At 38.6% G+C, this 26,540-nt stretch overlaps 1 protein-coding gene across 2 annotated transcripts in view; it reads left to right on the top strand.

The window, feature by feature from the left end:
- The window catches only part of DENND1B (DENN domain containing 1B), a 3,525,330-nt gene that overhangs the window by 2,926,400 nt on the left and 572,390 nt on the right, over positions 1-26,540 (top strand). For both annotated transcript variants that reach the window (XM_044080248.1, XM_044080247.1), the window contains one exon: positions 20,766-20,806. In XM_044080248.1, coding sequence (XP_043936183.1) covers positions 20,766-20,806 — 41 coding nt within the window. The remainder of the gene's footprint in view (positions 1-20,765; positions 20,807-26,540) is intronic.

The raw sequence follows: 26,540 nt of genomic DNA, 5'->3' as shown, positions 1-26,540 counted from the left end.
TGATGTATTCAAGTTGAAACTATGATAATCTTATTTTGTTGATCTTATCTTTCAAATAGTTTAATATTGTAGAGAAAATGTTAATGAATTATCTAACATTGTTACTGGATCATAGCAGTTAAGATCAGTCTTTACACCTCATTTATAGATTGGTACAATTATACTTTTCCTCCAAGAAGCTGGAAAATTCCAATTTTCAGCCATCTGTTTAAATGCCTGACCTAATGCATCTGACCCACAATTCTCATCATTTTTATAGAATTCCATCACCACTCTGTTGGAGTCTGTGGTGTAATTATTGTTTTTTTGTATTTAATTATTTCTCTGCTGCATTTCTCTTTTATCTTGTTTTGTTAATAAGTCCCTGATTTTAAATTGAATTCCATGCTTGGTAGTATCATTACCATTATATGTAGGATTCTTCCTTAGAAAATAAGTCATTCAAGACCTTTCATTGATAAATCAGTCATTTTATGTATACCTTTTTCTCATTCCTTTGGTTATTAATTTCCAGTATAATTTGTTACCTTTAGAGGTTTGTTGCCATATCTTTTCTGGAAAAAGCTTTTAGTTTTAATTATTATAGACTGTTTTGGCTCCCTTATTGAGTTTTATATTGTACAAAATTTTGAGGATGCCTTCATTTACTTATTAATCTTCTTAGTCTACTTGTGCTTTCTCCTGAATCCCTGATCAAATGAAATATTCTTCCTCTCTCTCTGTACATTGCTAACTAATTTGTTTGTTCCCTTCTTCCTTATTTTCTCTAAAAGTTTAACTTTTAATTTTTCTTGCAATCTGAATGTTTGGCCATTCTGAGTCATTGATTCACATCATCACTACGTACAATGTCTTAAATTATATTCATTGTATCCACTCTATTCATATTTATTTCCTCACATGTGTTCCAGTCTCATTTTGTCTGTGCAGTCAAATGCCTCTGAATAAATTGCAATCTGAATCCTTAGAAGCAATCTGTAGCTCTATGGATAATGGTAAATGATTCTGTTCTAATATCAACTAATAATGAGACAATGTCTTTTTTTCTGTTCTGCAATTACATAATCTATCGTTGATTTGCCTTTATTAAAAATGTAAGTATAGACACCATTCTGTTCATTTTCTCCATTCACAATATATAAATTATGTATTTGTGTTATTAACAATTCTTCACCATTATGTTAGTCTTTTTTTCTCACTCAGTTAATCTGTATATTTATGATATAGCCCAGTTCTTGCATTATAATTTACATAGACAATCATATCTCTTGCATTTCTAACAGCTGTCTGTGCAGTCATGGTATCCAAGACCATCCATACATTGGGTTTGGATGCATCTTGTATATTTATGGGAATTATAGACATTTATATGACATAACCTTTCAATCCTCATCACATCACTAGTTGTAGAGCTTCACCAAACAATGTAGAATGCAGTCCCTTACTTATTTTTGCAAAGGTCACCAGCCCACCCATTGCACTATCAAACATTTTTAATCTTTGTGTTGGATTTTCATGTGAGTCATAAATGTACTGATTTCATTTTCATCTAATACCTGATATCTTGAAAAATTCCGCGCAACAAATTATATCTTCCATAAAGTATTTACCTTGTAATTTATTTCCTAGTCATTCTACATTCCATACCAATATTTGGATTACATTTCCCTGACTTTGAGACAATTTCCTCTCATATTATCCAGCCAGAACATTAAATAAATTTCTGCAGCATCATACATATTGATATTTTTCCAAAGGTCGGGTTGCATTTTTCTTCCACACCTCATATCTAACTGTGCCACAAATATAGGCATTTCTATACATCTAATTGTGCATTAAAGCTTCAGACAAGAACTTTTCCAAATGATCTCCAAGGAATTTCATTATCTTGTCTGGGCACAGTATAGTAGAGATCAAAGCTATTTATTTTTCTTCACTATAGATGTTATCGTTATCATCTGAAAGCCATCAAACTGAAATGTCTACTTCCTTCCATTACATAGTTAATATATGCTTCTTTTTCTTCTCTTACTGTTCTAGAAATCATCTTCCCCTAGTTTTTATTGTTGCTATTTCTCCAGTCATCATCTCTTATATCTTTATACTCCCTGACTATATTTCTCCCATTTCATTTTATTTCAAATTCTGACAAGTTGACAAAGACAAAGCCATATAAGCAGAAGAACTATCCATGATCTTCAATATATTTTACCAAATTTTCTGAATAGAAAAATGTAGTCCACTGTACTATATCTTTCCATTTTCCTTGTATTTTAAGAGTATTACTGTGTTCCGTAGTATCATATTTATCAAATAAAGGTAAAAAAAAAAAGACACATCCTTGTCCATTGACTGTATTACATACAATATCCATATGAGTTTTGGTAAAAATTAACTTTGGAAGAACCATTTTATCCTTTTCTACAGTCTTCACTGATGAGAGGACTCACTGTTGTAAATTATTATTCCTTTCAGAGCAATTACTTCCCATAGTCTTTTTAACGAGAAATTTTGAAGCTGTAATAATTCCTTTCTGATTGCTACTTCAACAACTAATATTAAGTAATCCAGAAACCAAAGAATGGCTTCAACAACTCTTGACTATGTCTTTATTGCTTGTGTTAGATGTAACACTTAAAACAAAATTTTCACATGTCGTAGAGAGTAAGTTAAAGATAGTAGTCATGATGTCAGCATTAGATATATACCTGCCTCAAGATAAATATCTTATGCTAAATGTATTTCTTACTGATTTTTTAACTTGGACCTAAAAGAACAGCTGCTGATTTACTCGGTTGTATATTTTTTGTCCTCTACTACAGTCCTGTAATTTTATTGTATTGTTAGTATATATTAAGTCAGTTTCTGTAATTTTTGCTTAATTGTAATGTGGAGCTTTTCTCCCTGGGCGTCCGCTGAAAAAGAGGACTAGTCCAGTCAGGCTATCCCCATCAACAAATGTCAAATAAATACATAATAATAGTACCGTTTAAGAAATAATTAATTATATATCAACTGCTACAGCTGTTTAAATTGAGTTTTCCAAAGAAATTCCTCATGCAGTCTTGAAGTCAAGAAGAGTTGTAGGCACTAAACATATACCCTTCCTCATCCCTTGCCAGTTGCTTATATTAACTCTCCTCAAAAGGAAACATAAAAGTCGAGAAGGAGCCACAAGTACACAGTTGCAAGTTTACAAATTCCCAAGGCATTTTGGTACTATTTTCCCATTAGTCAGCTTCATAATTTATTCATTTTATAAGTGGTTAATTTGTAATTGCTATTCTGATATATCACTGCCTATTGGGCTTGCTGCAATTGTCCTCAAAGGCTCTTAAATGTAGCAACTTCTGCCTGTAAATCCAGTCACACCTTCCAAGTTGATGCCAAGAAAAAAAAAACAAAACCAGTTGACTTGCAGAATCACAAAGCCATAGAGAGAAATGAGTCTACCTGTGCGCAGGTGGTTTACAAATGCCTCATGGCCAACTAAGTCATAACAAAAATAATTCAGAAAACAGATAAATGTAAACTGACAACAGAAGTCTGCAGGTGCACACTTGACTTCAGTATTTAGTTCACAGAAACAGATGAGGTGTAATTGTCAAACTTTATCAAACTAAGAAATTCATGAGCAGGTGGACAAACAATGGGTAAAAAAAAAAACTTGAGATGTATGACAGCATAGTTGCAAAGTAAACAGCTAGTTTCCTACTAAATTTCTGATGTCATTACTTAATAGCTGCTTGAACTTTTTCACAGCTCCATAACTTTAGCCTAGCTAAAGCTACTCCTTCGTCAAGATCATATAGTGAAAGCTTCAAGGTAAAACTGAAGATCAAAAGAATAAATACCTTTGCTGATAGCTACTTTAAATTACAATTTAAGACTCTAACCATTAATTTGCTTTGGAGTAGAATCTAGAATTTAGAAACCAGTATTTGTTCCTGACTTACAGCAAGCTGGCTTGGTTTTATACACCAATCACTGCCATACCATTGCCTGCTAATCACAGCTGGTAACTGGTTCTAAACTGACAAAAGTTTAATGTCTGGGCCTAAATTCAAAAATCCCAAAGATGTCTGTGAAAGCAGTAGTTATTGCAGAGAAGCCAACACCGAGAGGTATTCGGGCCTCCTTTAGTTTCCTCAAAGTATACAAAACAAATACCTTAAACACATAACCTCAAACTTAAAACATTAAAATCACACGAATGAATTAACAAACTCCTTGCCAAACATTACACCTAAAGTGTTTTAGTTAGCCAACTTATGTACTTTTTTTCTGAAAAACAAAAACTGTCTGTTGATCTTGCTGCAGACATATATATCATAATTATTCAATTGTCATGCTAGCATCTAGATCAGTTAATCAAATTATGAAACAATATCATCATCTTTCTTCTTTTGGCTTTTCCCGGTTAGGGGTCGCCACAGTGGCTCACCTGTCCACTCATGATTGGCAGTGGAGTTTTTATGGTGTCAAGTTGCCAGCCTGACACCCAATCTTCCACAGAAGGCGCACACATGCACGCACTCACTCCTAGGGCCAATTTAGAGTGTCCAAGTGTTCAGGATACTGGCTAAGGGACTTGCTACCCCTATAGTGCCTTTTTAGGCAATGTCCTGAAGACAAAATTACTACCATAACAGCTACAAGCAAACAAAATAAGAGGGTTATGCTACTCAATGCTAGAAGTCTAAATCTCAAAATGCACTTGCTCGAAGCACTCCTTAAAATGGAGAACATTGACATCTGTGCAGTGACTGAGACCTTGTTCAAGGCTCCAGAGAGCACCCCGGCACTACCAGGCTATAATTCATACCACACCTTTCGGCCCCTAAACCTGGACCGAAGCACTAAAGGCGGTGGTGTCTCCATATTCATAAGGGATATGCACACCTCCAGACTAGTAGCCCAACATAACACATCAGAGATATTTCAGGTACAACTAACACTGGGAAAAACTGCAATCCAGGTTGTAGCCTGCTATAGATCCCCCACTATGTCCCATGACTCCCACTACACATTCCTAAACAATGGAAAATATTAGGGTACAACCCAATACCCTTATACTGGGAGTCTTTACCCTTCCATTAACTGGGAAAATTACTCGTGTACCAACACACTTCCTCAACGTTTTCTGGAATTCCTTAATTTCAGTGCCCTGGACCAACTCATTCTTACCTCCATCAGAGGTAGAAACATCCTTGACCTGATCATTGTTAACATGGGCGACCATTGCTCTACACCAGTAATGAACTCCTCCCTGTCAGATCTGACCACAAGCTAATCACCATGGATATCCTCACACCTCCCCCCAAAAGGAAACCACTGTAAAAAAACTTCTCCAAAGCCAATTTTGGATGACACCCATGCAAATGGAAAATAGGTGCATGACTGAATCATACACTAATGCACTGTATGAGCACATACACAAGTGCAAGGAACGTGCCATACCAAACAGAACCAAGGCGCTCTCCTCCAAAAAAAGAAGCCAATCTGGTGGTCCCCCACCATAAAAAAACTCTACAACAGAAGGATAAAAACTGTTGCAGAAAAAGGTGTAGTCCCAAGACTGGAAAAACTCCCTTGTCATCCTCAGCAAAAAACTGAGATCCATCATCAAATTCTCTAAAGCTACTTACGAAAACAAAATTGCTACAGATTCTAAAGACAACCACAAGGCATTCTATAGTTATAGGAACCTGGTAAAATCACAGAACAATAAAACCAAAATCCTTGGATACCTTCTCAGCACGACAAAGTTCTTTTATTAGAGAAATACACACAAATAAGTTAAGTGCTTTCATCAGCCTAATCAGCTGACTTCATCAGAACAAAGTAAAAAGTGCTAACAGGCATATTTATACTAACAGTCACATCATACAATTTAAAAGTTTGAATTAATGTGTAAGTGCATAATAACATGTATATAAATAAAAATGCATCCAACTTGTTAATAAAACACATAAATATAGTAGATATTCCTACAAAAATTAATTCATGAACAACAGACAAACACAGGGAAGTTGATAAAAAACTAACAGTCTGAAACAACAAATATAAAAACAGTGCAGTAATCAGGAATGTCAAAACAGAATAAGTAAGTCAAAACAAAAGTCTCATCACATCATGTCTTGTATGAACTCGGGGAATTGTGGTGGCAAGTGAGACTAGATGCACTTTCCCTGGTTTAAATGATAGTTTGAATTTTAGTAATTTGCTAAGGTTGCTCTCATACAAGACATAATGTGATGAGACTTTTGTTTTGAATTACTTATTCTGTATTGACATTCCTGTTTACTGCACTGTTTTTATATTTGTTGTTTCAGGCTGTTAATTTTTTATCAACTTCCATATCTTTGTTTGTTGTTAATGAATGAATTTTTGTAGAAATATCTACTATATTTATGTGTTTTATTAACAGGTTGGATGCATTTTTATTTATATACATGTTGTTATGCACTTGCACTTTAGTTCAAACTTTTAAACTGTAGCATGTGATTGTTAGTATAAATATGGCTGTTAGCACTTTTTACTTTGTTCTGATGAAGTCAGCTGATTCGAAAGTGCTTAACTTATTTGTGTGGTTCTCTAATAAAATACTTTTGTCCTGCTGAGAAGGTGTCCAAGGATTTTGGTTTTATTGTTTCATTCTATAGTTATGTCAAGAATCTACATGGCAATACTCAGATCTGCTCTGAGTTACAGGACAATGGCAATACATATACAGAACCAACTGATATTGCCAACATATTGGCCTGACAGGTTCAGTGCAAACTTTACCCCCCTTTCACCCCCTAAAGGGCCTATCACAATACCTGAGAAATGCCAAGTCCCTGTTATCACGGCTACACAGGTAAAAACTGCACTGTCCAAAGCCAAGAATACATCTTCCATGGGACCTAATAATATCCCTGGCTGTGTTGTACATGAATTACAAAGTGAACTAGCACCACACCTGCGTACGTTGTTCAATCACAGCCTCATTTCAGGCTTTGTTCCTACCAAATGGTGCACTGCTATTGTCATCCCACTCCACAAAGGGGGAGTGACTACAGACCCTGGGAACTCCCGCCCCATTAGCCTGACAAGACTGATATGTAAGGCTATGGAGCACATCATTATGGACCTTATAAATAAGGACATAGGGAATTTCCAAACTCTGGACCCCACACAGTTTGGGTTTGTGAAAGGTAGATCATGCCTGCTCAACCTGATAGACTTCTTCGAGTCTGTCACCAGAGCTGTGGATGAGGGCAAGGTAGTTCACACAGCCTACCTAGATCTTGCCAAGGCCTTCAACACTATCCCTCATTCAGAAATCATAGATAGACTCACTAAACTAGGCATAAACCCCTATGTCATAAGATGGGCTGCCAACTGGCTCACTGATAGAACCCACACTGTGAAAGTAGTGGACTCCAAATCTGACTACCGACCAATTACAAGTGGTGTCCCACAGGGATCGGTTCTAGGTACTCTCCTGTTTGGCATCTACTTCCCTGAAGTTCAAGCCAACACATAGGGACTCTGGCTGTCCAAATTCACAGATGATTGCAAACTGGGAGCCATTATTGATTCTCCAACTGATGTAGACATTCTACAAAAAGGCCTCACTGACACCAATGACTGGTGCCCATGAACTACCACATAGGCAGTAGTCCACTAAACACCGAAGGTGTGATTAAAAGACCTGGGGACACAGGTTGACAGCAACCTCTCCTCTGATAACCATGTTACCACTGTAGTCAGAAAGTCCTTCTATGTGGCGCATCTCATTACAAAAGGTTTCTTATCCAGGAAGAAAGAGGTCATAATCCCTCTCTACTCATTCCTTATTAGACCAATTATAAGAGACAATGCATCATTTGGTATGTACCTCACTAGACACCTACAACAACTGGAAAGGCCACAAAAATACCTCACTAAGAGGATCTTAGGCCTTAGACACATGCCCTATATGGACAGACTCAAAAAACTTCAGCTATACTCTGTCTCTTATTGCCTACTTAGAAGTGATCTCTGCTTGACTTACAAAGCCATGTCTGACCCAGAGCTGCTAGATATGCTACACCTAAAGAAATCCCAATCCCTCCATGCCACACACTCCAGGGACCTAAACCTCATTACCACAATAAACAGAACATGCTGGAGGGACAGGTTCCTAACCCAGAGACTTTGCATACTCTGGAACAAACTTCCCATTCATGTCGAGCAGAGCACTTCACTGGCCCTCTTTAAGAGAAATCTTGACAAGTGGATGGGTAATAGGAAGTTCACCCCGGGGATCACTTCAGTGGCCTTGTTTGACAGGGGCACTGGGAAGTAATTTGGGGCGGCATGATGCCAGGGAATCTTCTTGGGATAAGCTTATATAGGCTCCAGGGTCATTAGCCTAGTACACACCTATGAACCTATAAGAGTGTTCTCATACACTTCTCCAGTCTCTTGTTGAGATGGAGCAGTCAGACCTTTCTGGACTTATCTTCTTGATTCCCATTATCTTAGATGGGAAGGTGCCTGGCTTGTATTTTGATGTTTATATTCTTTTTGGAATGCTTTTTTAGATTTTTCATTAATGGGGGAAATCCCTGGTGATAAATGGTCTTCTCTTTATGTTTCTCATAGTCTTTTATGGCTCTGTAGAATTTTTTTTATTTTATTTTTGAGCAAATGTTCATGTTTTAACTTGCACATGACACTTGCATTATTCTGTTAATATACAAAACCAAGGCAACATTCTAAGTTTCTCTTACTACCACTGGTGCAGTTTTTGTTACTTCATATAGTAACCAGGAGAACTTCTTTTTTTTCGTTTTTTAACAAAATAGCCTGTGTGTCCAAAATTACCAGTTTTAAATTTTCAATGAAATGTTGTATGACACTTTTTGTAAAGTGCATTCCAGGTTTCTTTTTTTTTTTTTTTTAAGGAAAAACTCTTAAGAAAATGGGGTCTGCATGCTTAACACCACGTGTGTTATTAGGAATGAAAACAGTTACAGTACTCCATTTGCACACACATTTGCCTTTGCTGGGGACTTCATTTCTGTTCTAGAATCTAAACAGCAAATAGAACTGGATTGCTGTTTTCCCAGGGCTGTATAAATATTCAGCCATTAAGTGCCTACTTAAAATAAAATGGTTAACAGTCCATTCATTTACAAATTTGACTTGAACAGTGCTGCTCAGATTCAGAATGATATACTTAAGCAGTAACCCACGCCTGGGTGTGGGTAATGCTGGATTTACCCACGGTTGGTGTGGTTTGGTCATGAGGGTGAAATCCGAGTGGCCAAACAGACAACCGTGGGTAAATCCAGCATTACCCACACCTAGAAGTGGGTTATTGATATTATACAATGACATTATTTAAGAAAAAAAAAATACTTACTTTTCTTAAATAATGGCATTGTATAATGCCTCCTTGCTGCCCTTCCGCAGCTGTCCAGTATTCTGCAGCAGTTGTGAGGTACTGTGCATGCATATGGTTGCGCAGTACATCAGTACTATGTGTGGAAGCAACGAAGAAAGGAAGATCTCCGTTGCTTTTAAAAATGTGTATCGCTATGTTAAACTCATTTAACATAGCAAGACAACTGTAAAAAAAGCAATGGAGATTTTCCTTTCTCCGTTGCTTTTTTTTAAAGCTGTCTCACTATGTTAAACTCATTTAACATAGCGAGACAGCTTTAAAAAACAACAATGGAGAAAAGAAGATCTCTGTTGCTTTTTTTAAAAATATCTCGCTATGTTAAACTCGTTTAACATAGCAAGATAACAGCAACGGAGCTCTTCCGTTCTCCGTTGCTGTCCAAAAAAAAAGACTTATACTAATGGAAAAAGTCCGGGCGACTGGACCTTTTTCCATTAGTATAAGTCTTGATTTACAACATGCACGCTGACCAATCAGTGTGCACGTTTTGGAGTATTAATGGGGGGGTCATATAATTCAAGAGTTTGATGCATGCGGAACTGAGAATGTTTAACTTGATTATATATTGGTATTATGACTGCTTTACCTGTGAATTGTATTGCTTTCATTCCTTTTTTTCAGTTTACATTCTGAATTGTTGATGCAAGACTCCTTAATACATATTTTGATTTAATTTTTGTGAAAGTGATTGTTACACGTTTTAATTTTCTTTTTTTGGTATAAATGTAATGATCTTTTTAGGATATCTTTCTGAAATTTAGCAGAAAATGAGAGATTTGGGTCTGTATCTTCTAATGTTCACAAAATTATTGTATGTTTACCATGCACATTTACCCAGAAATGACTATGTGATTCACACTGTATGCTTTGTATACAATGCTGTTGAGTTTTTATTTTCTCCTCCATTTGACTTTCATTACATTAGTATTAGGAAGAATTAGATACAGTTGTCTTAGCTGTTTTTTTAACCTTCTAAGGTATCAGAATACAAGCCCTACAGCTCACAAGAATTTACTTTTTATTAATAGTATAGTTAGACTTGGTTCCAACCGCTGCATGATAGATACATGCATAGCTTATAGTTTCATGATGTCCAAGGGAATGCGAAACTAAAGTTGTTGCTCTTCAACACAGGCAGTCCTTCCTAGAATAAACTCAGTCAGTTGTACACTTTTCTGTTACAAAGATTGTTTGGCCACAAAGGTACTTTCCTAAATTTGGATTTCATGTCTGTTCAGATCATATTCTTACTCAGACCATGTTTGGGTTTTTAAACCATGTTTTGCTTTCATCTTTCTCTCTTTATTTTTTTTTATTTTTTATTTTTTCTTGTTCTATAGTGCAACAGACTTCCCTTGGTAAGTTTGAGCCACCAAACTCCTTACCATAGTCCATTCATTCTTTGCTGCACCACTGCTAATGATATTAATGGGCTGGAAGTGGAAAGTACTTTTGTGACCTGGGTTGATTGTAACTCTGCCTATGAAATTTATTTTGAAGGAAAGAGCTTAAACAGTCTTTGATTATTATTAATTTTAAGAAGATTATGATACTGTGATGCCTTTGTTCTTCTTAGCTTCCTGGCATTGACAATCTGTGGAATTATTGCTGCTTAGATATTATGTCAGTACAAGAGAAGGTTATTAATACCAGTACTTGATTACCACACTTTCCAGCCTACCAGTTCTCTTTGGAGTAATTTGCCATTGCTGGATATTAACTATACTTTTTTAATAGTTTATTTATGGTTTACTGCCTCCTTTATTACTCTGATTGGCCACAAGTTGCTTCTTAATAACGATACCATCATGGAGGTGTTTTTTGGTATTAGGTTTTGTTTGAGTGCAATGACCTGTGGGCACATCTTCATACAGGGCACTGTGATTTTTTTAAATACCAGTTCAAATCAACTATTAGCTGTTTATTCTTTGTGTTTGAAAGAAACTTTTGTTTGACAAATCTGAATCATAGACAAAACTTTACACACTGAGTTTCTTAGATCAAGATGCTTAAATTAAAGAATAATTTTATTTATTCACAACTGAGGTGTTTGTTACATGTTTGTATAATGCATTATTCAGATGTCCTTCAAGGATGCATCTGCAGTCCTTACAAATGGGTTGTCCTGTCGTCAGGCAGCCCTTCGGTCGGCCGGATTCCAAAGTCTGGGTCTGGCCTCGGCTGGTGTCGCACTTCACCCGACGTCATAGCTGCAGTTATTCGGGTATTAAGGCATCAGCCAAAGCCATTTTCCTCAGTCTTTCTTGCCGCGTGGCGCCCGAAGCAGAAGCTGTTCGCAAGTGCCGGTCGGTCAGATCCAGAGATTACTACTACCGAATACTACTTCGAAGACTTCTAAAAAGCTAAGTACCCCGTTGGGGACTCTTTCTTGCCTCAGCCGATGTCAGAGAAAGTGAATAACTGTTTATCTTGTGGGAAACAAATACCTCATAAAGATTTCCACTCCTACTGTATACATTGCTTAGGCCCAGACCACGACGTAGCAGCTTGTCTAGCCTGCGCTTCTTTTAACCGACGGACGCTTAGACGTCGGTCGGAGTTTGCTGAACAAATTTCCAGCTCTGATTTTGCCTACATTATGCCGTCGGATCCTCCGACAACGCAAATTTCCAAAAAACGAAAAGAAAAGGACCGACACTCACGGTCCGCGGTCTCGGCCGAAACCGCGATTAAGCAAACCGCGAGTGTCTCGGTTTCGGCCGAAACCAAGCAAGCGGTTCTTTCTCCAGCCGAAACCATGCCTTCTACCGAGGCCTCCTCTAACCTGGTAGAATCTGCTTCTGAAACCCAGCCTTCTGTTGCGGTTTCTCAGGAATTATCAGACACAATTCCCCTGGATATTTCAACCCCTGCACGTGGAGCTGCTAGGCCTCCTGCAGCCATGTCTATTAAGGCCTTTGCCAGGGCTAAAGCAGCCAAAGCTTCAAAATCTGTGCCTGCCAAACCCCCCTCACACAGGCCCAGCACTAGTTCGCATATGCTATCTTTGGCTGAGGATTTAATTTCTTTAATTCGTGGATCCCAGCCTCATCCAGACAGGTCCTCTCTCCCTCCTCCAGAAAAGAGACCTAGAGCAGAGCCCCCTGAACCAGTATCCACTGATGGTTCCTCTGATGAATCAGAGCATTCAGACCTTCCTGAGGCTTCTTATTCTCCTTACGAAGACTCTGATGCTGAAGAGTCCATTCCTTCAGCCTCTCCACCTGAGGAATTTTCCTTTGGGGAAACCTTGCATGCTATGAGGGAACAATTTCAGTGGCAGGGCCAAGATTTCTCAGACTCCAGAAAAAGGCTTAGAACCTTTCTACATTTGCCACAACATAGGCCTTTAGCTATACCTCCAGTTCTTTCTGTTGTAGATGATGCATTTAATGATGCTTGCACTGCTCCTGATTCATTACCTCCGGCTCCTGCTAAGCCCGATAGGTTCTACAGGGTCCCGGACACTCATCACCATTTATACAAGGCTCCTTTTGCAGATCCAGAGACCATCGCCCAGGGCCCTAAAGCTGTAGCTGCTACTTCTACTAAAAACCCACTCCCCTCTGAAAGGGAATCCAGGTCCTTAGAGAGATGGGGTAAAAAAGTTTACACTTCTGCTACCTTGTCAGCTAGGGCTTTGAACTGCCAATTTCATATGATTCAATATCATTAGTTTATGCTTGACCAGTTAACTAAAAAGCTTTCCTCTGAAGAATCTTTAGATAAAAAATATGTTCAGGAAATGGTACATAACATACAGCAGGTTAGTAACCATTCTTTAAAATGTGGCTATGATGCACTGGAGGCTTCCTTTAGATCAGCCATGACTGGCACAGTTATCAGGAGACATGCATGGTTGAAAGAACAGGCATTACCAGACCATGTCAAATCAAAGCTTTTGGATGCACCCATGGACAAGGTCAATTTATTTGGTTCCCCTGCTCAGCAGGTGCTAAAAAAGATGGAAGAGAAGGCGAAATCTGTACAAACGGTGAAAGATTTCTTACAGGTTCAACCTCCAAGGTTTAGCAGGAACTGGCCCTCCAAGAATTGGTCCTTTCCGGACTCCTCTAAGGCTCAGAGAGGCAGGAATAGGCGTTCAAGAGGCAGAAACCAATCCAGGGGTGCCTACAGGGGACGCCAATGGCAAGGTAACAACCAGCGAGGCACAGACGCAGCCACCACCACTACAACAACTCAATCACAGTGACTTGACAGTGGCACCGCCTACCAGGGAACAACTAGAAGCACCCTTAGGCGGAAAACTAACCTTATTCTCAAAAAACTGGCATTGCATCACAAGGGAAAAATGGATTTTGCAAACTATAGACCAAGGTTACAGGTTCCATTTCCATACTCTACCAGGGAAGAGAGGAATGCCAAACCTACCACCTACTCAAAGGACAGAAGCTCTAAAACAAATATCTCAGCTATTAAGAATGAGAGCTGTGGAAAGGGTACCATCTATGGAGCAAGGAAAGGGATTTTACTCCAGACTCTTCCTGGTACCAAGAAAAGAAAACAAATGGAGACCCATTCTAGACCTGTCCGCTTTAAACACATTCCTCATTGTTCCAAAATTCAAAATGCTGACACTACAGCAGCTTCTTCCCATGCTTTGCAAGGAGTCTTCCACCACTTCCTTTGATGCACAAGGTGCTTCTGAAGATCAAAGAGGACCATCCAAGGATCATTCTGATAGCTCCAGACTGGCCAAGACAACATTGGTACCCATTGCTGAGGAGCATGCCTCGGGAACAAATATGGACACTACCCCTGATCCCATTACTGTTAACACAGAACAACTACAACATCCTGCATCCAAACCTGAAAACTCTGCAGCTAACTGCCTGGAACATTACATAACAGCAATTAACCCAAACTTATCCCAAAGGGTTAAAGACATAATCCTGGAGGCGCGCAGACCTTCAACAAGAAAGAATTATGCAGCAAAATGGAAAAGATATCTCATTTGGAGTACTGCAAAGGGAGAAGATGTGACTCTGGTATACATGGCCAACATCCTGGAGTACTTGGCAGAGCTCTTCCACACAGGCCTGTCCTATTCTTCCATCAAGATACATGCATCAGCTATTTCAGCACAATATAGCTTGGATCCTCCTGTCTTCTCTCATCCCCTGCTCAGACAGTTTCTGAGAGGAATTAAAAATGTAAAACCTCCCAGGAAACCACCATTGCCAGCATGGGACTTGAACTTTGTGCTAGAAAAATTGACACTTCCTCCTTTCGAACCAGCAGCAACAGCAGAATTACAATACTTATCCTGGAAGACTGCTTTCCTGCTGGCAATAACTTCAGCAAGAAGGGTCTCTGAACTACAGGCATTAATGGCAGTACAACCCTTCCTGATCTTCCATCAAGATAGAGTGTCCATGAGAACAAATCCTACATTTATGCCTAAGGTGGTATCCAGAGTGTCATTAAATCAGGCTATCCACCTACCTACATTCTTCCCAAACCCACAGAACAGGGGAGAAAGACTTTTGCATACCTTGGATGTACACAGGCAGTTATGCTACTACCTGGACAGGACTAAGTCCAATAGAAAAACTGACCAGCTTCTGGTAGCATATGCCATAGGAAAGGAGGGAAAACCAATTTCAAAACAGACAATCTCCAAATGGATAGGAAATTGCATTAGATCTTGTTACTCCTACCATGGAAAGAAAACTCCAGAGAACATCAGGCCTCACTCCACAAGGGCTACAGCCACTACCACAGCTTTCTTACGAGGAGTGGCTACCAAGGACATTATAGAGGCTGCTACTTGGACCTCCGTGCATACATTTGCCAAGCATTACAATTTACCTTTATACTCTAGATCCCGTGCAGGTTTTGCCACTGCTGTTTTGCAAGGGATCCTAGCTACACCATAATCACTACTCTTTCCTCCTCCCCTTGTTTAGCTATGGTATTCTACCCATTTGTAAGGACTGCAGATGCATCCTTGAAGGACATAGTACAGTTTTGTACCTACCATAAATGTAGATGTCCGATAGGAATGCATCTGCAGTCAGGATTACCCACCCACCTTCCCTCTGAGGTACTCCTAGGGTATTTGCCAGCCTTCAGCTAGCTTGGGGATCTATTATGGTGTATTTGTTTGTATATATGTACATACATGCTTATTTTTGTGTTTGCTCTCTACTATTTGGAATCATTGGCATTTATCCAAATTTAGCCTTCCAAGAGGGCACCTGGCATCTGGGGCAAGAAACACTGAGGAAAATGGCGTCGGCTGATGCCTTTATACCTGAATAACTGCAGCTATGACGTCGGGTGAAGTGCGACACCAGCCGAGGCCAGACCCAGACTTTGGAATCCGGCTGACCGAAGGGCTGCCTGACGACAGGACAACCCATTTGTAAGGACTGCAGATGCATTCCTATCGGACATCTACATTTATGGTAGGTACAAAACTGTACTTTCATTCGCTTCAGCTGGTAACACTGGGGTACTGCAAGCAGCAGTTTCTCCTTTAAGACTTTTCCAAGCTAAAGACTACCTGTCTTAGCTCCCATAATGTTCCACATCTGTTCTGTTCTACCATGCAGACATCAAGAGGGACTTCCGTGCTTATTATCAGTGAATTTGGTAGCTTCATTCTGCAGATTTTCCAAATAACTCAGATTTCCAGACTCAAGTGTAGTCAGATCTTTGCGTTTTACTGGATTTTGGTCAGTAGTTGGCATATTTTTGTTTATTTTTTGCTGGTTCCTCCTCCTTACCACCAGGCTGCTATCTCACCATGACTTTCTGAGGTAGTTAAGTGATCCATTCATTTGTGACATTTTGCTGTAGAATTTTTGTCCGTATACCCACCAACCATAAACCATTTGTTTGATCAGATGTTATACTGTCTGAGGGGTAGGGAGGACCATTATCCAGGAAATAATGGCAGTACTTTATATTATCACCAGCATCCCATCAGCAAGAATATTTTTTTTCATTGTATGACCAAATCTCACGCATGATGGTGATGTAAACAGTTGCATCACAGGAAGGGCTGCGTATACATCTTCTGCAATACATGGCTACCATCACTGACTTGAGCAGCCACAGACACATCTTCCCAGCACTGGCTACCTGCACCATGACTGGCCTCCACTCTTCAGCTTGAGGCCTTGTCATTAGAGTAACAATGCATTCTGTGTTAGAATGTAACAGTATCCCACAGAATGGCTCTACTCTTCATCATTGCTTGCATTTTCAAGTGCCCAAACCACTAATTGAACTTATGGTTGCCTCCTTCTGCTCCAGTGTCTGTGGTGCTGAGTTTCAGTGTTGAGGGTTACTAAGGACCAATGATTTGATGCTGTTGGATTGGTATCCATCTTAGCTCTGATGTTCTAAGAACCATTGTTTGCCAGCCATTTTAGCATTCCAATTTTCAGTACCAAAGCAGTCTTCATTGCCAAGAAATGATTGGATCACATTTGGTCTGACCTAGTTGGCTTCTGGAATGTTCAGTCTTAAGAATCTTTAGTACTGGTACCTTCAGTATCAGTGGCAAAGAATTCAGAAAAGTTGTGGAAGCAGCCGTCTAGGTTGACAGTTATGCCTTTGGAGTCAATGCCTACATTTGCACCATCCCCAGATCTTCGTTCATCTGATGTCTTGGCCCTGTTATATTTGTCTTGGATGGAAACCCACTGCAGCAATAGAATGGAGATATCTGTTTCAAAAGCCTCTTTCTTATACTTGAATGAGGCCTGTCCAAGTGTCCCTCTAAACAGCAAACGTAAAAGGAAGCACTTGAACACCCCACAAAGAGTGTCCATCCCCCCACACTGATCTAAAGGAGAAGACTTTCATTAACCCCCTAACAGCCCAATTTGGGGAACTTAGAGCTAAAAAGGCAAATGGGAATCATGTCCAGCTGACCTGGTCTCACCAAAAGAAAAGATACTTCAGGAGACTTTCTTCTCTGCTCCATGTGGCTTTGTTGGTCATACTGAGAACTTGGAAGGAAACAGATGACATAGCTTTATCTCCTAGGAAACCAGGCATGGTCCTCCAGCCTCCCATGTGCCATGAGTGTTACATTAAAGCTTTCCGAGCTGGATCTACAGACATTTCTACTGCTCTAATGAAAAAGCCCTCTAAAGAGAGCCCAGTGATCCACCACCAGAGGAGGAGTCTTGGACATTAAACCTACCCAACCAGGTGGCCAGATGCATGACATGCCCTCTCCCCTGTCCCAGCCAATTAAGCCCTGTTTCTGCCCCCTGCTCCCTACTCTCCTTCCTCTCATTTTAGTAAAAAAAAAAAAAAAAAACACTTTATTTCTTTTAAATTGCAGCAAACTGTTTGCTACATTTTATACCCTGCAAGGAGCACTGTGGGTCTACTCAGGTTTTAGTTACAGAAATAAAAGAAAGATATCTTTTCTCTTTAAACTGTAGCAAACTGCTTGCTATAGTTTATAACCCACATGGAGTGCTACAGTGCTCAGGTTTGACCACAAATGAAATACCAGCTTTAAAAAGCTGGTATGCATTAAAGAGTGTTCAGGACTGGCCAATCGCATCCCCCAACACTTTGCACCTGGGGCAGTTGCTCCCACCTTCTATGTACAAGCTCCTAGCAGTCTTGACAAAAGAGTCATTGGTGAAAGTGAGGGACTATCTGCTGTAGCTTTACTGGTCCTAGGGAACATTGATGAACACTGTGAAGTCACAGATGGTGCCATAGCAAGCACAGATCTTCATTAGCTGCCACTTGGACAGAAAGATTTGTATTGCCAGCCTTCCACAAGACAAAAATTTGAAGCTTCAATCCAGTATTTGTTTCCTGTTAAGTAGTCTTATGGTGATAACTGATTACTGCCTCAAGATTCTGGGGTTGATAGTAGCAATGATTTTCTTAGTGTTGTTTGTCAGATACCTGAGGATCCCTCAGTTGGCACTCAGGACTTGGTGGTCTCAGAATGTGTACTCAGTATCCCTTTTGATTCGAATTTTGTGGGTATGCCATTGGCATTTGTAGTGGTGGTTTCACCTGAACGTCTGTCTCCGAACAGTCTTTTTACCCCTCCCTGAGTGTGATATTTACTACAGAAGCTTCTGCAGTGAGATGAGCATTGTTTAGGGTAGATGATCCAAGGGACCTGGTCATGGAAGAGACCTTTCTGCATATCAGTGTACTTGGCATGAGCGTGTTCCTCCTTATATTCCAGCCTCTACAGACCTCCATTTTCAGTGTATAGTTGCCATTCATTCTGACAATATAGCAGTGGTGTACGGTACATTAACAGGCATGGAGTAATGCACTCCTCTCCCCATGTGTCGAGTGGCCATGATGTTATGGGAATGGGACATTGTCTACTCTTGGTTTTATAATAGCACCACACATCCACAGAGAAGCTTAGCTGATGCTTACTGATGCCTCCTGAGTGATTCTTCAGTCAGCTTATGGTGGATGATAGCCTTTGAGACTTGGGAAGGCCTTCCTATGACCCCTTTGCATCCTCAGTTAAATAAGGCCAAATAAGGCCGGTACGTTCTCATTCATTCACAGTGATAATGTTCCTGAGATGCAATGGTCCAGCAGAGGCTCTGGGTCTTCTTTATGTATTTCTTCCATTTTTCATTATAATGAAATTGCTACAGAAAGCCATACAGCACAAGTCCAGAGTCATTCTCAAATCTCTGCACTGCCTAAGACAAATATGGTTTTCCCTGCTGTGCTAAACATCATCTCCATCACCCTCCTTCTGTCTCATCCAGATGGCAGGCTTCATCTATATTTTCAGTCCTTCAGACTAACCACATGATTTCCACTGTTTCACTGATGACCAGTGACCCAGCTTACCCTGCAGTGGTGGTCCAGATTTCACAGCTTCCCAGAACCCCTCTACCAGAAAAGTTCACAGAAGTAAATGGACAGTTTTTTGAGGGGGAAACTAGTAAAAGTTTGAAACCATTCTTTTCCTCAATCCTGGCAGTGTTGAAGCTTTTTGTACACATTTTTTAATCAGAATTCTAGCTTTTTCATAGGAAAAGTACAATTTGTAACCATTTCAGATTTTTGTCAGGTCTTTGTTCTTGTTCGCTGGCGTCTTTAAAAGCTTGTAAGGCCTTTGTAAGAGGTGCCTTCCTTCTGGGACCTCCTGTCAAGGAACTTGCTATCCCTTAGAACCTGAAGTTCATGTAGGAGCCCTTAATTCAAAGCAGAACTTAAATTCCTGTTTTTGAAGACACGTTTTTCTACTAACAGTTACATCAGCTAGAAGGATTTCAAAACTTCAAACCTTTTTTTGAAACCCCTATATATTATTTTCCATAAAGATCATCTGTGCTTAAACACCAATCCTATTTTCATGCCCAATGTAGCCATGGAAATTAACAAGAACCAGTCTGTTACTTCACCATTATTCTCGCTGCAGTACAATATAGGTAAATATTTGTTTTGGTAGATATACACACATCACCAACTGAGATTTTATGACAGCAGAACTAGATATTAGAAAGGATGATCAGCTTGTTGCCTCCCTTGTTGCAGACAGATCAGGTCAGAAATTGTTTAAGGTTACCTTTAATAGGTGGCTTTCAGATTGTATAATATTATTTTATGTCAAATAACAAAAGCCTGTCAAATGCACCAAAGGCTTACTCTGCAAGGGCCATAGCTACCCCCCTCAGTTTCTTTTTTTTTTCAGGAATTGTTCTTATAATGATATATGTGCTGCTGTGAAAGGGCTTCTCTGCATACCTTTTATAAAACACTATAAGCTGGATGTAGGCTAAAGGTTCAGATTGGCATTCATAGTATTCTGTCATGATACCACCCAAGACGAAAAGCTGGAGAGACTGCTCTGTTTTTGAAGTGAAGAGACTAGATCATGAAAGGTATAAAATGTGCGTACTTACCATAACATTAGTTCATCATGATCCACAAATGCTCAGTTCAGTGTACCCACTTGCTATAGGCCCTACAGGAATTTTTCCTTGAAGGCGGATTTGAAGGAGGCATGTAGGGTTATGTGGAATTTTTTTTTTAGCTAGGGTAATGAAAAGCCTTCTGTTGGTCTGGAAAGGAGGGGAGGTGTGGAGTATTATGGGAGCAAGGAAAGGAGTTTTTTTTTTTTATCTCGAGAGAGTCTTGAAAGTGCAAAGCAACTCCTGTCTGCATTGTACCTGTCCTGCTGTTGATATGAACAAGTATCAGGAAGATCTAACATTATGGTAAGTACAATATTTTCAAACTTAATGTAGAATAGTTTGCTTAAATTAGGATTGATGATGTTATAATTTAAATCTATGCACATCACTTACCATGTTTACCTTGTGCTTCATTGCAGGAAATTCAAAGTCTTATCATCAATGGATGCAAACAATGAAGGTGAATGTGTCAATTCCTTTACTTTGTAATGTGCCAGCACCATTCCAACTCATTCATATTGTTTTCTCATTGTCATGACCTATATGCAATCTTTCGGTTGTGTATGTTATGAGCCTAATGCTTTTGATTTAAAACTCTCAAAAATTAACATATTCTAATAGTGCATTTTACATAATCTGTAATATGCTGTGATTTTTCTTGCATGCAGATGCAGTACATTTACTTCTAAATATTTAAATATTTTTGTAGTCTTGAAATGTTAGTACTTTATCACATCTATCTTTTGTATAAAAAGTAGGAAGGTCAGTGTTTTGGCTAGAAATGAGGTACAGGTGATATTCCATTAATGCATTTCCAGAGGTTTGTGCATAGGAGCCCTGTTAGTTGCATACTTGTTCTTTTTAATTATTTTATTAAATTGGGCAGCCTATTACCAGGATTATAAAAAAAAAAAAAACAAGAATAAAAGTGTGCAGGTGTGGTACTGGTTGAAGTTCACTTCCATCTTGCATTGCTTCATATAGCTTGATACTAAAACCATAAGAAGTAAAGTAACTGAATTGTGATGCATTTTTTTCATGTGCAGTAGTATGAATGTATCTTCTTCTGACTGATAAGAGAATACTTTTATTCTGTAGTGAAATATGAGAATTATGGTGAAGGAAATACTTGTGAGATTTAGCAGGGCAATCTATAATGTCAGGTAGCCTGTGAGTAGACAAGTTAAGATTATTGAGATTTAACATTGCAGAGGTTGAAGATAGTTTGCTAACTATATAAATTCAACTTTGGAACTTAGTTGCATGTTTATAGTATATAAGAAATGATGAACCATGGAAGTGAAGAAAAAAGTGGAATTTCTGTGTGTTCAGCAAGTCGCTGTAGAGGTAATGAAGCAGCAGATATGTGAAATCTATAATAAAAAGGCCAAAACAGAAAAACAAGTTAGGCAGATATGACAATATTTATTTGGTGTAGAGGACAAGGCAAGAAAGTAAAATAATTTAAGCTTGTGTACTGGTACAGAAGGTGAGAATGACAAAAACCTGACAGAATACAGAAAGCAAGGTGGCAGAATGGACTGGATTTTCAAAAAAAATAAATAATTTGGAGTAGCGTTGATGAGTTTATCTTTAACAGATTCAGAACTTAAATGTGGGAAAACCAGGCAGATACCAACAGAATTTCTGATGAGTTATAAAAAAGAACAGATATGAAAAATCTTTCATCCAGGATGGAAATTGCGGATATCGGGAAGTTTGTGGAGCAGTATTCCTCTGAAGTGACTTTGAAGAATCACTTTGGGTATCTGTATTGCTATAAAATGATTGCAAATAGGGAAATGAAATTTAAACTATAATTTTTAGCTGTTTAAATGTGTTTTGGGACGAATAACTTGATATTTGAATGTCCAGTTGAAGAGAATTTTAAGATAAAATATGCCTAAGACTGCACCAATTGCAAGCAGATTCAAAGGGCAAATAAAACAGATGCTAATTTCAAAGTTGCTGATGTAACTGAAGCAGTAGAAAAAGTGGGAGGAAAGATCAGAAAGAAAGATTAGGAAAGCTAGGAGAGGTAAGGTGTGATTTTTGCAATCACCCATTTGGGAAGCTTTTCTGTTTATTAAATTTGCTTTGATGAACTCTTTTGTTGACACTCTTTTTCTCTTGGGTTGAAACATTAATAAAAAGACATTGTTATACAACAAAAACTGAATAACAATCCAAATTGACAGAAAATATCAAAAAAAAAAAACATGGACACCACTGAGTCATAAGAAAAATTGTTTTTAATGTTGAGCAGTTTTATCTTTCCAAATTGAATCAATACTTCTTTAGAATGTAAATGCCCATAAAGCACTTTGATTTAAGTAACTACACTACACAAAGGATTACTTGCTAAAATGCCAGTAGCAGCAATAAACTATGTCAAAAATCAGCACATAGAAAAAATAAAAAAACACTAAATTCAAGGCACGAGTCACAATAACATCAGCTTCTAACTTATAAGATAGAAAGCTGTTAGTTAGACAGTAACCTTTCCTGTTCTGATATGTTTAATTTTAAATGAGCTCAGCTCTAGGAAGTCAAGGAGACTGCTGAAGTAAGCCCATGTTAAGTAAATGTGCAGGTAGGTCTATGACTACATGTACCACATTATCACCTAGTTTCTCTTCCTCTATCATCAGCTTCCAACAGCTCCTGTTTCATTTGTGTTATTTAGATACATCTGAAGTATATTGCTTTAGTGCTACATTGTCTGTCAACCCATCCTGCACTCACTTGTTATAAAACACCTGTAGTACTAACTACAGTTGCAGATCTGTTGCATCAGTTCTGTTCTTAATGTTGGAGGCAATTCAGCATTAACCTATTGGATTACTTACCTCCATTTGTAGGCTCTGTTGTAGCATCTAACAAAGGGTAGATTGGTGTATTGTTATGGAAATCCTAATTTCCACATAACAGTTTTAGTTAAGCCTACTATACTACTGTTACTTTTTTATCCAATAAAACTGAATGGGAACACTGAACTTAACCCTGGAACTGTGGACAGCAGGAGGCACACTTTGACATTTCCAGTTCCTCCTCTGAACATGAAAAGCCTGCTTTTAGTAGCCTTAATAACAAGAAAGGTGAGTTGCAAGCCTGACAGGATACCCCTCAGCCCAGTATTATTGAATTATTCAAATCATAGTTAAAATCTAACCAGCCATTTTTTAGGTAATCTTGTACCACATTTGCATTCATCACAGTGACATTCTTTGCAAAAAAAATGTAGGTAAAGGGTGCTTTTCTGTTGTCATCTGCAGTTGTATTACTGTTGATAAAACAATGGATGATTGTTTGCCAACACACCCAGTTGTGGAAGCTTCAGTCTCCATTAATCCGAAGCTAAAATTGCTTGTGATTATATCCTTCCAAATAGTTTCCCTGTCTGTACATTTTAGAAGTATATTAACCTGAATGCAGACTTACTATTTGTGCTATTTTTGAACTAGCATTTGTAGGAATGGACTTTTAAAAAAAAAAAAAAAACCCTTCATATGCAGTTACATGCAGTTATGCATTAGAAATGCAGTTACAGTCATTCTTTAACATTGGGCAAGAGCTTTTGACACTTGTATGTGAGAGTGTGCCATTTCTACTTTTGTATTAATATAGTGTAATTCTAAACTAACATTGGGAGAAACAGAAATACATGGTTAAAAAGAAAAAAGGTCCCACTTCCCCCACTGTAGTGTGACATCTGAAAGGGAATATGTTAGTATAGGATGTTTGGGGGTGATAAGTTCCAGCACTGAGAGTAAAATTGGTTTTGTCCATGCCAAAATTAGATTATTTGAAGTATTAATATTAGGAACATTCTTTTGAGAAAATTGTCTTTAAAAATAATGTTTAATTTTTCATGCTATCATACTATGACACTGTGCCCCATCCTTGATATGCAGCAGCATTAAAGCAGTTTCCCCACAAAGCGGACAAACAATACCAACCAATATTGGGAAACTTCATTTCAAATAAGGTTGTTTGCCTCTCCTTTCTCAATCGGATGGCTGCCGTTCTGTAGTTCACTTAGTAATTACGCGTGAAAAACAGAAATGCACAAAAGGAGCTCAGTGACTCACTCACTGATTATTTCCCCTTTTTAATCCCAGTATTGAAAACCTAAAGATGTACTATGAACTATAAATCATTTTAACCTTTGGAGTGACTCATAGATTGAATTTCTGAGCTTTCAGTTTCTTTCATAATAACTTTGGGTCAGAACAAATTAGTTTGTTGTGCAGTACCCTGATTGTTGCCTCTTCACACATCCCCTAAATGACTGTATATCCTTGGATCAGATGTTAACAAAAAAAAAAAAAAAAAAAAAAAAAAGAGTAAAATGTCACTGCTGATGCTGGGTTATCCTTAATAAAGACCAGCAAATAAGATTATCAGTCAACTGAAGTTCATGACATGACGTGATGATTAGTGTGCCTCCTCCTCCGCCTTCTGTTTTATACTACGGGCATCAGTTATTTTGAGGACTTGCTGTGTTGCAGGAAGTATCCATGAAAAACAAATTGTAAACGGAGTGTAGACTGCTAGTTGGTATTAAGCTTAAGTAGTCAGTAGTGGGGACTGGTGTGCTCTAAATACAGGTTTTCATACAGTTTGATGTAGTAAAATTAATTGTCATTAGTTCTAAAGTGAATAAAAAAAAAAAACCTATAGCTGCAACCTTGAAATGAGTGACCTGAAGCTAAACATGGGATCTTGTAGCTGAAGGCTCACATAAACTTTACACATATGGAATACTTTAATTCAGAGATGTTACATGGGCTGAGGAACATGGTTATTGTTGTGAGTAGATCAGAGACGAATTAGGTGAGTACCAATTTCATACTGTTTTATAATCATGATCATTAGGTGGTTCCAGTAGAGACAGTGAGGATAAGTGTCTGTTTTTCCTCTAACATAATACTCTTGATATCATTTACATGTGCACTCAATCTCAGAAGTGATTCAAAACAAACATACCAAAACAATATAGACTGGGAAATTCCAGATGAGGACAATAAAAGGCAACTCTCAAATTCTGAAACTTTAAATGCCAGTCCCAGCATTATGCATTCCATCACTAGTTTGACAGTACCTGACTGAATAAGTGAAGGAAAGTTACCTCTCTTCAGGTGAATCCTCCTCTTCTTATGCTAACAGCGTACCCCAAAAATGAAGGAAAACAAGCACATTTTTGGACTGAAGATTATGTGGTTCCAGACAATGACAATAAGTGGTGAAAACTGAAATGCTAAACTATGAATAGGAGGATCAGACTTTGCAGATTTGAAAAGAAGTGCTCAGCAGGAGGAGACCTGAGGCCATTAAACAGGCTGGTTCTCACATACTGCGTAAGGCAGACGGAGAATTTTTCAAAGATTCATTCAGTAATATTTTCTTACAGAATGTGCATTCTGAACAGAAAGTGTACACATACTAGTATTTAATACATATTTACACCCATAAACCATTTTTTTTTCTTTTTTCAAGTCTGATGAATGTACTAAACGTGTACGTTACAATTTACAGAGATGGTGTCAGTGCAAGGATTTTCCTTTGATTTGAATTTTAAGCAAAGCAGGTAAGTTAGAATTATGTCACATGACACAGTGCAATATTTCAGGGCAAAAACTAAAATGGAACTTGGCTCCTTCTATGGAAAGTGAAAAATTTATTTTGATATACTGGACCTCACCAATGACTTCAGTAGTAGTTGTGTGAAAGTCCTGAACTCTATTGTGCAAGATTTAGTTGTTGTTTTTCTTTCGGATTTTCCCGGTTAGGGGTCGCCACAGTGGAACTCCGGTCCGCTAATGATTGGCAGACGATTTTTATGGTGCTGAAGTGCCAGCCCGACTCCCAACCTTCAATGAAGGCACGCCCATTCATGCATGTCTTTCGATTGCCACTTGATCGCGGGGAGGAAATGCAGACTCCACACAGAAGGCGCTCCAGCCGAGAATCGAATGGGAGAACCTCTTGCTGTAAGGTGACAACGCTACAGCTGCACCACCTAAATAATTTCTTTGATAGTCTGGATTAAGTTAAAATAGATGATTATAGGGTCTCTGTTAATAGTTGGCTTATGTGTTTGGGACATGGCTCACAAGAGATTCAGCTCAAGAGTGAACACATGATAACAGGTTATGATCAAAGACACAAATCTAAAAATGAAGGAGAAAATG

The sequence above is a fragment of the Protopterus annectens genome, chromosome 8.part0 (genome assembly GCF_019279795.1).
Source record: "Protopterus annectens isolate FY-2018-M chromosome 8.part0, PAN1.0, whole genome shotgun sequence".
NCBI lineage: Eukaryota > Metazoa > Chordata > Ceratodontiformes > Protopteridae > Protopterus > Protopterus annectens.
This window is presented reverse-complemented; position numbering and strand designations above follow the sequence as displayed.